This window comes from Chiloscyllium plagiosum, unplaced genomic scaffold, assembly GCF_037043375.1.
Source record: "Chiloscyllium plagiosum isolate Xiang-an unplaced genomic scaffold, Cpla_swu_hap1 HiC_scaffold_7, whole genome shotgun sequence".
NCBI classification, from domain to species: Eukaryota; Metazoa; Chordata; class Chondrichthyes; order Orectolobiformes; family Hemiscylliidae; genus Chiloscyllium; species Chiloscyllium plagiosum.
The window spans coordinates 29,756,411-29,772,868 of record NW_028270145.1 but is presented as its reverse complement, the minus strand read 5'-3'; the positions used below and the strand labels follow the sequence as shown (position 1 = coordinate 29,772,868).

The 16,458-nt window shown below is 42.6% G+C and overlaps 1 protein-coding gene across 2 annotated transcripts in view; it reads right to left on the bottom strand.

Annotated features, from left to right (window-relative positions):
* The window catches only part of LOC122551426 (partitioning defective 3 homolog B-like), a 1,013,066-nt gene that overhangs the window by 338,653 nt on the left and 657,955 nt on the right, over positions 1-16,458 (bottom strand). For both annotated transcript variants that reach the window (XM_043693310.2, XM_043693308.2), the window contains exon 18: positions 13,882-14,119. In XM_043693310.2, coding sequence (XP_043549245.2) covers positions 13,882-14,119 — 238 coding nt within the window. The remainder of the gene's footprint in view (positions 1-13,881; positions 14,120-16,458) is intronic.

The following is a 16,458-nucleotide window of genomic DNA, read 5'->3' as shown; positions in this document are numbered from 1 at the left end:
AAGAATTTGTACACGCGTGCACTATTTGGAGACTCACCCTCCAAAAGGCAGCAGCAGTCTTGTTGTTGGTGTCCGATCCGGCTGACCTGGAAGGGGGTCGGGGGCAGTTGGGGAAGTGGACGGTGTTGGATGGGTATGAGGCGGGCGGTGTTGGATTGGGTTGGAGGGCGGACGTTTTTGGACAGGGTTGGGACGGATGAGGGCGGTGTTGGACGGGGTTGGGGGGGTGGTCGGGAGTGGGGGAGCGGTGTTAGACCTGGAGGAAGGAGCAATTTTGGATGGGGTTGGGGGCAGGCAAGGGGCAGGCAGTGTTGGACCGGGTTGGGAGATGGGCGAGGGTGAGAGGTGGCGTTGGACTGGGTTGAGGGGTGGCCATGGGGTGGGCGGTGTTGGATGGGTTTGGCGGGCGGACGTGCAGTGTTGGGGGGGTTGTGGTGTAGGATGGTGTTGGCAGGCGGGTGAGGTGGGGGGCGGTGTTGGATGGGGTTCAGGCGCGGCCATGGGGCGGGCTGTGTTGAATGGGGTTGGCGGGTGGGCAGTGTTGGACGGGAGGCGAGGTTCGTGCTGTCTTGTCTACCGAACGGGGAGCAGACTTAACAGAAAACTCCGAGCCCCAGAGGAAAGGCATTGAATCAATTAACTGAATAATCAATTATCCAAACGAAATAGTGCCCGCCCATCACGTTCGGATAATTGAGGTTCCCCTGTATTCAATTCCTTTTAAAAAAGTTACAATTGAATCTGCTTCTGCCACCCTCTCAGACATTGCATTCCAGCTTATAGCATCTCACCACAATAAAACTAAATGATTCACATTTCCAATCGCCAAGCTTTTCTAAGTCATCGCCTCTACCTTGGAAAGGTCTTTCAAATGGTCATCACTGTCAAATGCTCAAAACCAGTGTATCCCCAAATCCAAGGTTTCATTTTACAAAATAAATTCAGACAAGAATGTCACACTGCAACCAGTTAGAGATGTGTTTGCACCCAAACGTAAGAACACACAAGATGGCAGGCAGGAAGAAGAACAGCTGGCCTGTCAAGCCAGTTTCACACACAACAGCTGGAGAATCATGGCTAAACCATCTCCACACTCGCACAGCTGAGTAACACCCTGGGAAAGGCAAAAAAGACTAGGGAAGTCTCAAATTCTGAAGCTTCTGAAAATTTCAAGACATTTATTTCAATGATATCAAATGGCAACCTCCCACCGAAAAACATGCAATCCATTTCCAAATGATTGACCCTTTTCCTAATTCTCAGGTCCAGGTATCTAGAGGGAAATTTTTCCAGGAAATTGGGAAATTAGCGAGTTTTGAGAAGATTTGTAGCTCAGGTAGAGGTTCTGGATGTAGGTTTGCTTGCTGAACTGAAGGTTTGTTTTTAGACATTTCATCACCATACTAGGTAACATCATCAATGAGTTTCCAAATGAAGCACTGGTGGTGTAGCCTGTTTTCTATTTATATGTTTGAGTTTCCTTCGGTCGGTTGCGTCATTTCCTGTGGTGACATCATTTCCCACGGTAATGTGATTTCCTGTTCTTTTTCTCAGGGATGGTAAATGGGATCCAAGTAAATGCGTTTGTTGGTAGCATTCCGATTGGAATGCCATGCTTCTAGGAATGCTCATGCCTGTCTCTGTTTGGCTTGTCCTAGGATGGATGTGTTGTCCCTTACATCCTAGTATGTTTACATATGGATGAGAAAGGATACCACTTCGACTGGGATAACATATCCATCCTAGGACAAGCCAAACAGAGACACGCAAGTGAATTCCTAGCAGCATGGCATTCTATTTGGAACGCCATCAACAAACACATTGACTTGGATCCCATTTACCACCCCCTGAGAAAAAGAACAGGAAATGACATCCTCATAGGAAATGACATCACCAACGCAAGGAAACTCAAACATATAAATAGAAAGCGGTCTACACCACCAGTGCTTCATTCGGATGCTCACTGAAGATGTTACTTAGTATGGTGACGAAACTTCTAAAAACAAACCTACATCCAAGTTGGGAAATCTTCAGAAGCTGAGAGTTCAGAACAGTTCATTCATCTGTCTCTCTAAAGAAGTGTACTTTCTGTTAATTACTTCTCCCTCTTCTGCTTAGTAGTTTGCAGAATCCCAAATTTTGTGAAATTTTTATTTCCCAGTAGGTGAGAAGCGAAGCGCTATCCACATTGAAAATACAAGCTTTGGATTAAAAATGAGGAAAGTGTGTTGCTATTCACTCTTGTTTACCTGCACTGGGACTAAGTACTTGGTACTGGGCAGCTAAGGGTCAGATGCAACAGACTCACTACCCTGCCCTTCATTCTGGCTAGCCTGAACAATTAGAGTGGAAAGGTGGCAATGCATTGATTGGTGAATGGTTTCTTTGGCTCTTCTTTTCAAACGACTGGCAGGTTTAAATAGCCTCAGGTATGTTTGCGTGAGGCATTCTGCCACCAGCACCCAACATTCTGGAGGGTGTGCCTCATGATTACTGAACATACTTGCGCAAGACTCTGCATCCACCTGTTAAATAGTTCTCCATGTCCAGAAGATATTTGGGGCATGACAGCTGGATTGTTACCACCCTGTATGGTCCATGGGGTAAATGGCAAACCATGAGGGGAGGGATGTCTGAATGGATAACACTTCCCGCTGACCAGATGAGGTCACCGCCACATGCAAAGCAGAATGGGAGAGAAAATTATTAATAATTTCTGAACACTTTATTCAAAACTAGATTTCTTTTGACATCATCGTCTTCTTTTTAAAACAGGTTATGCTGTCTCCTTAAACCCCTCGTCAATTTTGCAGTTCGGCACCAGCAGTTGCTGCAGGAAACTGTTCAACCCATCTCCATTTTGGAATCTTCTCCTCCAAAATGCTGTTGAGATTGAGGGATCAATTGAAAATTTCAATACTGACTTTGGTCGATTTATGAGAGAAATGGGTTTAAAGAGGGACAGAACAAAGGCGAGTGTACACATTGTGTTCAGATATAGATCTTTCATGATCTATCAAGATGCCTGGAGGAGCCAAATATGCTCCTCCTATTACTAAGGCAGTACCTGCAGCTTAGAGGATGATTAGAGGATCTCCTAGGAGATTTCCAAGAAATAGGTGTGGCAATTTCTCTGGATAACCCTAGATTGAATCACAGAATCCATACACTGCAGAAAGAGGACATTTGGCACATCAGGTCTACATTAAACTTCCAAACAGCACCCCACCCAGACCCAGTCCTCCTAACCTATCCCATAACCTCACATTTATCTCACCTAACCCACCTAGCCTGCACATCGCTGGACACTACGAGGCAATTTAGCAAGGCCATTCCACCTAACCAGCACACCTTTGAACTGTGGGAGGAAACCGATATTCCCAATGGAAATCTACGCAAACATGGAGAGACTCCACATGGACATCACCAGAGGATGGAATTGAAACTGGGTCCCTGTCCCTATGAGGCAGCAGTGCTAACCACTGAGCCACGGTGCTGCCCTTAATAGTATTATACCCTGGCCTTTAAAGGAATTTTTTTCTACAAGAGAAATCCTATGAATTGTTCTATGTCCTGCCCCCAAATCAAATGGAGCAATGACTGAGTGGGCAACACTTTTGTCTCAGTGACAGGAAAAGTGCAGGTTCAAGTCCAACTCAAGGCACTAGATTACCTTGGTTGACACTTCAGTACTAAGACAGTGCTGGATGTTCAATTTTTCCAGCGAGACCTGAGGAGATCATTTGGCCCTGTCAGGTGGATGGAAAGGGTATGTAGCACTGCTGAATAACATTGAACAAAAGAGACTTTTCCCTTGTGTGCTGCACAATATTTGTCCCTTATCAAAGCATCATGGCAGTATAGATTATCTGCTTATTATCTCTGCTACTGGTGGGAGCTCGTTGTGCATAAACTGGTTGGCGTGTTTTAAACCACGATTGTAATTCAAAAAGTCAATAATCATCTGCAAGGTTCTTTGGGACTTCTGGGGCTTGAAAGACAAGATGCACCCTACCCTATCAATATCTTAATTTGTATACATTTCAAAAGTTTCTTACAAACAATTTAGTGCCATTTCCACTTTCTCTTTACTCCATCACTCCCATATCTCAAATTCCAAGTGTCACTCTTGCAGTTTAATAAAAAGGATTCTGTTTTACTGTAATTATTAACAGAACAGGGTAAAAGCTATAAAAGTCATCACAAGATGACTGTAATTAGCATAACGACCAGCAGTTATTGCCTCGGCCTGACACAACCATTTATTGGTATGACCAGATAGATTATGGCCTCATTAACGTTGGCATGTATTGACTGTTAATGTGTGAAGCGAGGTTGGGTCTCCCAATTGCTGTTCTGAGTGAATTTTTTCTTTCTCCTTTAAATCGTCTCATCTGGCTAAAAGAAAAATAAAGACAGCATAATTTCCTCAAGAGTTTCAGCATCCCCTTGGAACATCTATGACAGTTGTGGCTCATTTGCAGGTCGCTTTTTTAGCTAAGCCACAGGATGTGGGTTCAAATCCTACTTTAGATTCATGTACCTGTCAGTAAAGGAAGATCTCCATTCTCTTGCACCCTTCATGACACCTTGAAACATTTTACAGCCAATGAAATACTTTGAATGTGGTCACCACTATAACGGAAAAGAAACAGTGGCCATCAACAATCCCAGACAGCAATGAGTACTTGACCAGATTATCCACTCTGGTAATATAGGTTGAGATATAAATTTTACTCATGGAACAGAGAACTCCCCTACTTTCACTGAAATTGTACCATGATATGTTTTACATCCACTGGAGAGGACAGGCAGTACTTTGGTTTTACTTGCCATCTGAAAGGTAGAAGCTCACGAGAGTGCTCCATCATTCGCTCAAGTTATTCAGAACCGATTTTTTCAATAAAAAGAATAAATAAGTTGAAAACTTTTCAATGACCCGTGACAATGTTCCTTCAGGCAAGTATCAAATCATGAGGGGGATGAATAGGATGAATAGCCAAGGTCTTTTCCCCATGGTAGGGGAGTCCAAAATTGGAGGTCATTGCTTTAAGGTGAGAGGGAAAAGATTTAAAAGGGGCCTCAAGGGCAACGTTTTCACACAGAGGGTGCGTGTGTATGGAATGAGCTGCCAGAGTAAGTGGTGGAGGTTGGTACAACATTTAAAAGGCATCTGCATGAGTGTATGAATAGGAAGGCTTTTGAGGGATGTGTGCCAAATGCTGGCAAATGGAACCAGATTAATTTGGGGTATCTGGCCAGCATGGATGAGTTGGACTGAAGGGTCTGCTTCTATGCTGTGCATATCTCTGGACTCTAAATGCATGGGGTTGAAGAGTTTGGTTGATTCCCAGAATGCGAGCAAAATGGTGCTTTGTAACTTATTGTTTCACATATTCTGAAATCTGAGGACGCCTGGCCATTGCTTTTTTAGAGCATGCTCAAGGGTCCAGCAACACGTCAACAAAATAAAAGTGTATCTTTTCACGAGTCATTGTTGCAGTTTAACCAGCCAACCACAGAAATCAATATGACAACATCCAAATGGCTCATTCCACACTGTAAAACCGTTTTCAAAAACAAAATCAAATTGAAGAATATGAGGAGCTTTGATAAAAAGTGATAAGGAGAAACTGTCTCTCCTGCCATTAGAGTCAATCACCTGAGGTCACAAATTTATGATAACTGGCAAAAAAGCCAGGGGAGACAAGAAGATATTGTACACTCAGCGAGTTATGACAATCTAGAATATGGTGCCCAAAAGCACGTTGGGAGCAAATTCAATACTAACTTTCAAAATGCAATTAGATACATACTTTAAAAAATGTGAAGAAAAATAAAATGCATGGCTGTGTGAAAAACAGCAGCAGAACTGGTTTAATTCTGTCAAACAGCCTGCATGGACACAATGCATTAAGAAGTTTCCTGCTTTGCTATGAGTTTCTATAAATATCGAAATATCGAAACTAAACCTGCAAAGAAGGACAACATTTGCTCCCTATTAAGACAAAAGTTGCGAGCCAAGCTCAGGAGATTTATGATGGTACAGCCAGGTCTGGAAAATCTTCACTAAGAGGAAGTATTGGATAGGTTTCAGGTTGTTTTATTTGCAACAGAGGAGGCTAAGAGCTGGTTTGCTTGAGGTCTACAAAACTATGAGGGCCTGGGATATAGTAAACACAGACGACCTATTTGGTCTTGGCAGGGGGTCAAACAATCAAAGAGCACAGATTTCCAGTAATTGGTAGCAGGGTCTAAAAAAAGAAGAGACAATGAAACATATTTGTCACTTGGAAGGTATTGGGGAATCTGAGTCATTGACCGAACAGTAGCAGAGGTAAAATTCACATTTGGATAGCTTGAAGAAATGGCACCTTCAGGCCTATGAACCAAAGTCAAAAACGTTGGGATTAAGTTCGGGACTTTGTCAATACTTTTTCAACCAGCCTGGGTAAGTTGGGCTGATTGGCTTCAATCTGTGTCATAAGGGTTCTACAATTCAATTGAAAGATGGAAGCAGTACTGGAAAGAGTACTTGAAGAGAGTTGAGGGAGAATATTAACTCAGATGTACCAAAACACAAGTGGAGATACGGATTTGTAACATCAGTAGCTTTCCGGCTGTGGAAGAGCCCTCCCTCGCCAACTCATCAGATGAACATCGCAAGAGAAGGCCAAGCTGATAAATGCTATAGGTAGGAAGAAGCTTTGGGGAATGCACAGGATGGCCTCTGTTATTCCTGGCTTTTCAACATAAACAAATGCCTGAAGTGAAACATTAGCAATTTTTCCTGCATCTCCCACTCCTCCTCGACTGTAATTGTTCCAACATTTCAAATAGGCAGGCACAGTCCCACACAATGGTACCACCAGCAGAGGTTGGATGAACTTTAGAGGTGTAGTAATTTCTGAAAAATGTTGGTTGTGTTCTTCATGGGCATTGAAATGGAGGCTGAGTTAGTAAGTCAGCGAACAGAGTAGCAAACAAAAAACCATTTATGGAAATCTCATGCTCTAGTTCAAAACTATTTAAGTAAAAAAAAATCTTTACCTAACGGCTGAACTATTTAGAGAACCTAATTCATAAAATAGACAAAACCACAGGTTGTGCCATGAGAAAACTGTTCCTCAGGCAGTGAATTCCAAGTTATTATTATTTCAGTATGCTGTTTTACTTAAACAGCTCATTCGCAATGTAACTCGTGAATGAATCATTCCAGTTATGTTTAAAAAAAATCAAATCTTTTTGTGCTCATTGTAACAGCTTGCATTTGCAAAGCACTTTTAAAGTGAGAGACTCTACAGCACCTTACGGAATACAATCAGGCACCAAATATGTCCAGAGATATTAAGACAAGTTAACAAAGGCTATGTTTTTAAGGAGTGTCAAGGAAGAGGAGAAAGTGAGGTTGAGTGGATTTAGATTTGGAGAAGTCGTCCTGAGTTTGATGCCCAGTCCACTTAAGACACAGCTGTGGATTCACAAGAGGCCATAATTGGAAGAGTGTAGAGATTGTGCAGGTATAGAGGAGTTTCCAAAGATTATGAAAGGTGGCTAAGTAAAACAGAGCACTTTCCACTTGAGGCATGGAAACCCCAGTGTCAACCTAACCGGACTAAAACGAGGGGTCAGATTCCCATTTTGTACCCTTCCAAAAATTCACATAGACAGGCAAAGCAGACGGCGTGTACAACAGGGACCTGACCTAATAAATCTTTCGGGGAGATCCCAACTCATTCTGAGCTACACACGACTCAAAACCACAGCAATATGGTTGGCTCTTCAGGAAGGAGACTGCAAGAACCTAAATTGCTCAGCTCGTGAGCAATTCAGGATGGGAAACAAATGTCGGCTTTGCCAATGACAGCCATATCCTATTGGAATAATTTTCAAAACCTGCATCGTATCCAGAACTAATTTATTATTGGACCAATGCCATTAGTATCAAGTATTCTCAGGCCAGGAGTAATATGCACATTATACATAAACTCCTTCTGTCAAAAAACAAAAATCACCCTGTATTAGCTACAGTCTTCAAGACAGCCTCGGTTTCCATTTCAAGTCAAATCGTGAGCAGAAGTAGGAAAGAGGGCAATTTGAACCCACCTGATATGAAGTTGGACAATCTTAACAGAAATTTCAGAACTGAACATAATAAAAACACTTCAGGTATAATTCAGGTGGTGGGTGAGAATGAAAACACAGTGGAGTTAGAGACAACAAGCATGTGAATGAAAGAGATAAAGAGATCTAGATAAAGTGTGCAAGACAGAGCTATAAGACCGTAAGACATAGGAGCGGAAGTAAGGCCTTTCGGCCCATTGAGTCCACTCCGCCATTCAATCATGGCGATGGGCATTTCAACTCCACTTACCTGCATTCTCCCCGTAGCCCTTAATTCCTTGTGACATCAAGAATTTATCAATTTCTGCCTTGAAGACATTTAGTGTCCCAGCCTCCACTGCACTCTGTGGCAATGAATTCCACAGGCCCACCACTCTCTGGCTGAAGAAATGTCTCCGCATTTCTGTTCTGAATTTACCCCCTCTAATTCTAAGGCTGTGTCCACGGGTCCTAGTCTCCTCGCCTAACGGAAACAATTTCCTAGCGTCCACCCTCTCCAAGCCATGTATTATCTTGTAAGTTTCTATTAGATCTCCCCTTAATCTTCTAAACTCCAATGAATACAATCCCAGGATCCTCAGCCGTTTCTCATATGTTAGACCTACCATTCCAGGGATCCGTGTGAATCTCCGCTGGACACGCTCCAGTGCCAGTATGTCCTTCTTGAGGTGTGGGGACCAAAACTGGACACAGTACTCCAAATGGGGCCTAACCAGAGCTTTATAAAGTCTCAGTAGCACAACAGTGCTTTTATATTCTAACCCTCTTGAGATAATTGACAACATTGCATTCACTTTCTTAATCACAGACTCAACCTGCATGTTTACCTTTAGAGAATCCTCAACTAGCACTCCCAGATCCCTCTGTACTTTGGCTTTACGAATTTTCTCACCGTTTAGAAAGTAATCCATGCTTCTATTCTTTTTCCCAAAGTGCAAGACCTCGCATTTGCTCACATTGAATTCCATCAACTATTTCCTGGACCACTCCTCCAAACTGTCTAGATCCTTCTGCAGCCTCCCCACTTCCTCAGTACTACCTGCCTGTCCACCTAACTTTGTATCATCGGCAAACTTCGCTAGAATGCCCCCAGTCCCTTCATCCAGATCATTAATATATAATGTGAACAGCTGCGGCTCCAACACTGAACCCTGCGGGACACCGCTTGTCAACGGCTGCCATTCCGAAAAAGAACCTTTTATCCCAACTCTCTGCCTTCTGTCAGACAGCCAATCCTCAATCCATACAAGTAGCTCACCTCGAACACCATGGGCCCTCACCTTGCTCAGCAGCCTCCCGTGTGGCACCTTATCAAAGGCCTTTTGGAAGTCTAGGTAGACCACATCCACTGGGTTTCCCCGGTCTAACCTACTTGTCACCTCTTCAAAGATCTCACAACAGGTTTGTCAGGCACGACCTCCCCTTACTAAATCCATGTTGACTTGTTCTAATCCGACCCTGCTCTTCCAAGAATTTAGAAACCTCATCCTTAATGATGGATTCTAGAATTTTACCAACAACCGAGGTTAGGCTAATTGGCCTATAATTTTCCATCTTTTGCCTTGATCCTTTCTTGAATAAGGGGGTTACAACAGCGATCTTCCAATCATCCGGGACTTTCCCTGACTCCAGTGACTTTTGAAAGATCTCAACCAACGCCTCCGCTATTTCCTCAGCCACCTCCCTCAGAACTCTAGGATGTAACCCATCAGGGCCAGGAGATTTATCAATTTTAAGACCTTTTAGCTTTTCTAGCACTTTCTCTTTTGTAATGGCAACCATACTCAACTCAGCCCCCTGACTCCCTTTAATTGTTGGGATATTACTCATGTCTTCCACTGTGAAGACTGACGCAAAGTACTTATTAAGTTCTCCTGCTATTTCCTTATCTCCCATCACTAGGCTTCCAGCATCAGTTTGAAGTGGCCTATAGAATGTGCATACACCCTAAAGAGAGAAAGAGAGACAACAACAAAGCGTGTGTGTGAGAAACATAATGTGCAAACATGTCCCAATTTACAGGACAGAAGATCACCAAACCCTAGGGTGGAAGGAGATACAGGGAGAGTACTGCCAATGAAGTTGGAGGACATATGTTGGCTGCAGATTGCCCATGAAGCTCTGCTCCTTCACACTCCTATTTCTCCATATCCCACTGGGACAAAAGCCATGCATTTTTATTGTTTCAATTGTAACAGATTTCTATTTCAAACTCATTAGACAGCGACTAAATTTAACAGCCTGTGCGACTTGGGCATATGCATCCGATCCTACCCAATTACGAAAGCATGGCTGGGTTTGGGTTTACCCGGTTATGTAACTAACAGTGCACCTCGAGCTTAAGACAAGGATACACACTTTTGAAGATTTGGAGAGTTGGAATTCATATACGACAATAACACTCATTTTAGCCAACTATATCTAGGTAACCTTATGTAGCTTGTTCCACTGAAAGTTCAAACTTAACTTCAACAACCTTCAACAAGATATACTAATTACTCTTCTACCTGTGGGCATGCCCAAAGAAAGTCAGAACTGAACATCAGTGCATCTCACCATGCCATAACACAATATATGCGCATCACCCACGTGAGGCAGAGAGCAAAATAAATGAAGACTTGCATTTGTATAGCACTTTACACAATCACAAAATGTTGAACCTGCCTTATAACCAACATAACACATTCAGACTGACTACACAGAGCATGGTACTGAGGGAGTGCTATACTGCAAAAAATACTGACTTTTGGATAGAACATTAACTAATTCTGTTTTCTCAAGTGTATGGAAAATATTTTATTGTAGAAATTTCACAGAAGCACAGAGAAGATTTTGTCCTGACCAATATTTATCCCTTAACCATTAGCAATTAATAAAAAAAATCATCAGGCTATTATTACACTGCTGTTTGTGGCAAATTATTGAGTATAAATCGCTGCCACATTTTCTAAGATTAGTTTGTTTTGTTTACAGATCCTGTGTTGCAACTGAAATGTGTGCAGCATGTGTCATAACTCCCCGTGATACTTCCTTTGTAAAACCAAGGTTTTGAGTGCAGCAAGAAGCAATGCTTATGACTTCATACTCTGATACTATATTCTTGGGATACTTGACCATTTCCTCAACCTTCAAGGTAAAAAGGGTAGAGGAGAATTCCTGGAGAATTACCACTTGTAATTCCGGTATGCATTACCTGAAAAGGGGCTAGGTAAAAAATTAATCCCTCTGCATGTGCAAAATAAGCAACAGCAACAAAATAAATTGCACCTGAAATTAAATTCTGGCTGTTAAAGATTGGGATTTATTCTAGGTGGGTCATGATCCTGTGCAGTGAATAATGTTTCCATTTCCCATTATGAGATCTGGTGGCACAATTGAGAAATCTAGACTTGTGAAGACTGAAAAAAGGCAAATAAAGATTAAAATTGGCACTTCCATGCCTCAAATGCAGAGTGCTTGGTCATTCCCTAGAATTCAAATAAGCAAACTTTTTTAAAAACTTGTCTCAATTCTCACATTACTTCCCCAATCGTTTATTTCTCCCCTTATTCCCTGAAGGTGGTGATTTAAGTTAAAGTTTATCAGGCTCCAAACACCGCAGTCAAGTACAGTGGCTCTCATATATCAAGGTTCATAACAGGGGATGTCACAAGCAAGCTCTTTCCCCAATTTCCAAAAAATGGCCATTGGTTAATAAAACAGGAATCTACGCACTGTCCAAAATCCTACTGCCTGCATTCCATATCATCACCTCTATGTTCCCTGACTAACATCTGTTCTCTGTTCAAAAAAGTGTTTTTAATGTAAAATTCTCGTCCTTGTTGCACAAATGTTGGCTAGGACATTAGGAGAGCTTCCCTGATGTTCTTTGAAATAGCAGCATAGGTTCTTTTGCACTTGAGAGGGAAGGTGAGACCTCGGTTCCATCTCTAAAATGAAAGATGATCTGACAGCACGGCCTTTCCTTAGTGCTGAGCTGAGTGTCAGCCGAGATGTTGCACTCAAATATCCACTGCACATCTTGCACCCAGATTCTCTAACTCAAACGTGGTAACTAGAGGATAATTAACTATCCTATGAGGAGCTATTTACAGACGAATGGATGTTGTACAGAGACCTCCCCTCAATACTCGTTGGGTAGAGAATGGTATAAGTGATAGGAAGACCAGGAAGCACTACATGAAAATGTACTTTTAAAAGAAATTGGAATGCAATAATGCATTTTAAAACTCTTTTCCCCAAATCTGTTGCAATAGATTCTTAAGAGAATTCCTAGTCAGGCCATGAGACCCCAGGCAGAGAATCTGTATTATAGTGGAACACAGAACAAGAGGATGCATAGAACCCAGATGGCAAGGTGAAGAAAGAAAGAAAGGGAAGACCAACAAGGTGAAAACAAGGGGAAAGAATGAAGATAATGAAAAGAAAGAGAAAGATAACCAGGAAAAAAAAGGCTAAGTAAATTCCTTATAATGACTTGTCCAGCCCCACAACTTTCAAAGATCTTCACATTGTTCTAATTCTGGCTATCGTGCATCTTCACAGTCTAAGGATAAGGGGTAAGCTATTCAGAACTGAGATGAGGAAGAACTTCTTCACTCAGAGTTGTGAACCTGTGGAATTTTCTACCACAGAGAGCTGTGGGGGCAGTTCATTAGACATAGTCAAGAGAGAATTGTAAGTGACCCCTGCAACTAAATGGATCGAGTGGTATCGAGAAAAGGTGGGAGTGGGATACTGAGATTGCAAGATCAGCTGCAGTAATACTGAATGGTGGTGCGGGCTCAAAGGGCTGAACGGTCTACGCCTGCATCTATTTTCCAAGTTGTCTACATGTCAATTTCTCACATTGCAACACTGGATGTTGTGTCTTCACGTGCATCACACCAAAGTATCCTCACAGGATATTTTATAGAAAAATGCTGCTCAATGCCTGCATTTTTTAAAAGAGTTTTTTGACCAAATTGTAGTAAGTATTTAAGTGGCTCAGTACCAATTCTTATTTTCATACATTTAGGGACCACATTAAACGTGCTGTATAAAAGCAAGCTTTTGTTAAATGAGAACTCATTAATTTCTCCCTTTCTAGTTGCAATTCTAAAGGCAAAACACAATGTATTCACGAGCAGCAGGTTGAAAGTAGCTTTGCACAGGATAACGATCGAACCTTGGGCCTCCAACACCCAAGATCTAAAAGAAAACACAAAGGGTTCTGACCCCAGTTAAAATGGCAGAAAATCTAGGTGAGTTTGTAAAGACATTCAACAGTCAGTTGGGCGATTCTATGATTCTACAAGAATAGACCATTCAGTCCCTTATGCCAATGTCCCCTTATTCAATAAGTTCCTACATATCCTGCCAGCTCGATTTAATGTCAATGTCTATCAGGGGCATCATATGTTTATGATCTTTTGCACTCAAAAGTGATCATTTAGCAACCACTTCACATCCCAAGTAACCCAATAGTGATCACCTGACACAACTGGCTATCAAATGACATCAAGTTTAAAAACCCTATGATATTACTGAATGTGTTGAGTGCACTTGAACATCAAACCAGCTGAAAACTTCTGGTAGGGTCTCAACTCCACCTGCATGGCCTCAGTTCCATAACCCTTGATGAACAAAATCATATACAACTCAATTTTAAGACACTCATTTGGCTCTCAGCCTCAATGCCTTTCGGACGACAGGCTTCCAAATTTAATTTGTGTGAAGAAGTGGATCCTGACATCCAGGATAAATTCTGTTAAATACCTGAGCATTGCTCCGAAGCCTTTCTTCTTGGCTTTCTTTTCTTGGTTATCATTCTCCGTCTTCTTCTCTTTATCTTTATTCTTTCCTTTTGTTTTCACCTTCTTTTTCTTCTCTTTCTTCTTTTTCTCTTTCTTTGTCTTGCCATCTGAGTTCTCCACATCCTCATGTTCTGTGTTCCCCTGTAATGCAGATTCGCTGCCTGGGGTCTCGTGGCCTGACTGGGAACTCTCTTCAGAATCTATTGCCACAGATTTGGAAAAACAAGTATAGTTTAAAAAGTGTTTTCAAATAAATCAGTGCATTCTAATGTCTTTTAAAAGTACATTTTCCTTTATTGCTTCCTGGTTTTCCTATCTCTTAAACCATTCTCTACCCAACAAATATTGGGGGACTGTCTCTGTACGCCCGCCTGAGAACAGCTCCTCTTCAGGTACTTAATTGCCCTCCAATTACCCCACTTATGAGTTAGAGAGTCTGGCTGCAAGATCTGTAGCATATATTTGATTACAATATCTAGGCTGACACCCAGCTCAGCACTGATGAAAAATCTTGCTGTCAGAAGTGATCATTTTTCCTTTTAGAAATGGAACAGAGGTCCCACCTTCCACTCACATGCAAAAGACTCCATGTTGTTATTTCAAAGACCACCAGAGAAGCTCTCCTATTGTCCCGGACAACACTTATCCCTCGATCAACCTTACTAAAATTTTGATTCGTTAGCAATTATCCCATGGCTGTCTTACACAAATTGGCTGCTGAATTAACTACATTACAATGGAGACAAGAATTCGAGGAGTTTTTTTTAGATTAGGTTAGATTTCCTACAGTATGGAAACAGGCCCGTCGGCCCAACCAGTCCACACCGACCCTCTGCCAAGTAACCCATCCAGACCCATTCCTCCTGAATGATGCACCTCACACTACAGGCAATTTAGCATGGCCAATTCACCTGACCTGCACATATTTGGATTGTGGGAGGAAACCAGATCACCCGGATGAAGCTTACGCAGACATGGGGAGAATGTGCAAACTCCACACAGACAGTTGCCGGAGGAGGGAATTGAACCCTAGTCCCTGACGCTGTGAGGCAACAGTGCTAATCACTGAGCCACCGCGCCGCCCAAGTTCTTTGCTTCCTGTAAAACATTTTGGGATGTCCTGACATTGCAAAAAGTGCAATTAGAAATACAGGTTCTTTCATTTGTTTAAGTAGGCCATCAGCTTCTCTTGCCTATTATATAATTTTTAAAAAGACTTCAGGGTATCCTGAAATCATAAATGGCACTACAGAAATACAAATTCTTTTGGCCAGGGTGAGATTCCTGGCCTTTTTTTAAAAAGACATCTTTTTACAGCAGTGAAACAGAACAGAGTGAACAAGAAGTGCTCAAATAGTCGACTCATTGGGCGCGTTATCATGACTGAGGCTGAGGTCCCACCGTCTAGGCCTAACAGCAGAAGCCTAACCTGCTTTGGCCAGTGACATGGCTCAGGAAGCATGGTCCTGATGCCAGCCGAAGACCTGCTGTCCCATCAACTCAGAGAGCTGTCAATTCAGCAGCACCACTGCCAGCGCTGGCCATTTTTGGAGTTTCATTGACAGGACAGGGCATATCGATGACAGGGTACCCTGGAACACAGGGGTATTGCACCCATGGATGCCAGGCCCAGAAATCTGGAGCGGAAATGGGATCCTCAGGTCAGATGGTGCCATTGCCACAGAGGTAGCCGTTACGTGCCCCCCCACTCATACTTAAATCCCCCACTCCCTTGGGCATTGCAAAATGAAAGTGGAGGCTGGGGTAGATCCTTAGTTGGCCACTCAAGGAGCTCAACTGGGCTGTAACTGGGTGGCTTGGCTACCATCACCCCTTGACAAAATGGCATTGCAGAGGGAATGTGCTGTGCACACCACCCAACACGTTCTCGCACCACCTTTTCCTCACCTCCCACTCCCTTGCTAAGAGGCTGGTGAAATTCAGCTCTCAGGATCTTGTATCAAAACTCTCAAACGTTATGGACCATAGATTCATTGTCACATGGTGGCTCAGTGGTTGCCTCAAAATGCCACGCACCTGGGTTCGATTCCACCCTCGGATGACAGTCTGTGTGGGTTTCCTCTGGGTGCTCTGGTTTGCTCCCACAGTCCAAAGATGTCCAGGTTAGGTGGCATGGCCGTGGCTAAATTGCCTATAGTGTCTAGCGATGAGCAGGCTATGTGGGTTAGCCATGGGAAATGCAGGGTTACAGAGATGGATGAGGGGAGCGTCTGGTTGGGATGCTCTTCAGAGGGTTGGTGTGGGTTCAAATGGCCTGCTTCTACGATGTAGGGATTCTAATCATCTTTGAAAAATAATCTATTTGCTGACACCAAATACATGGCACACTCAAACACAATAAGATGATGTTTATTGAATATTAAAAGAAAAATGCTTCTTTGATTTACACGACCACTGTAAAATACCATAATATACTGATTCATTACAATACTCATTATTTTTCTTGAACCAAAGCACCAACTATTTTCGGCTGCACATATGTATAACTTTCAGTCAATTTTTAAATCTCCCCTCTCAT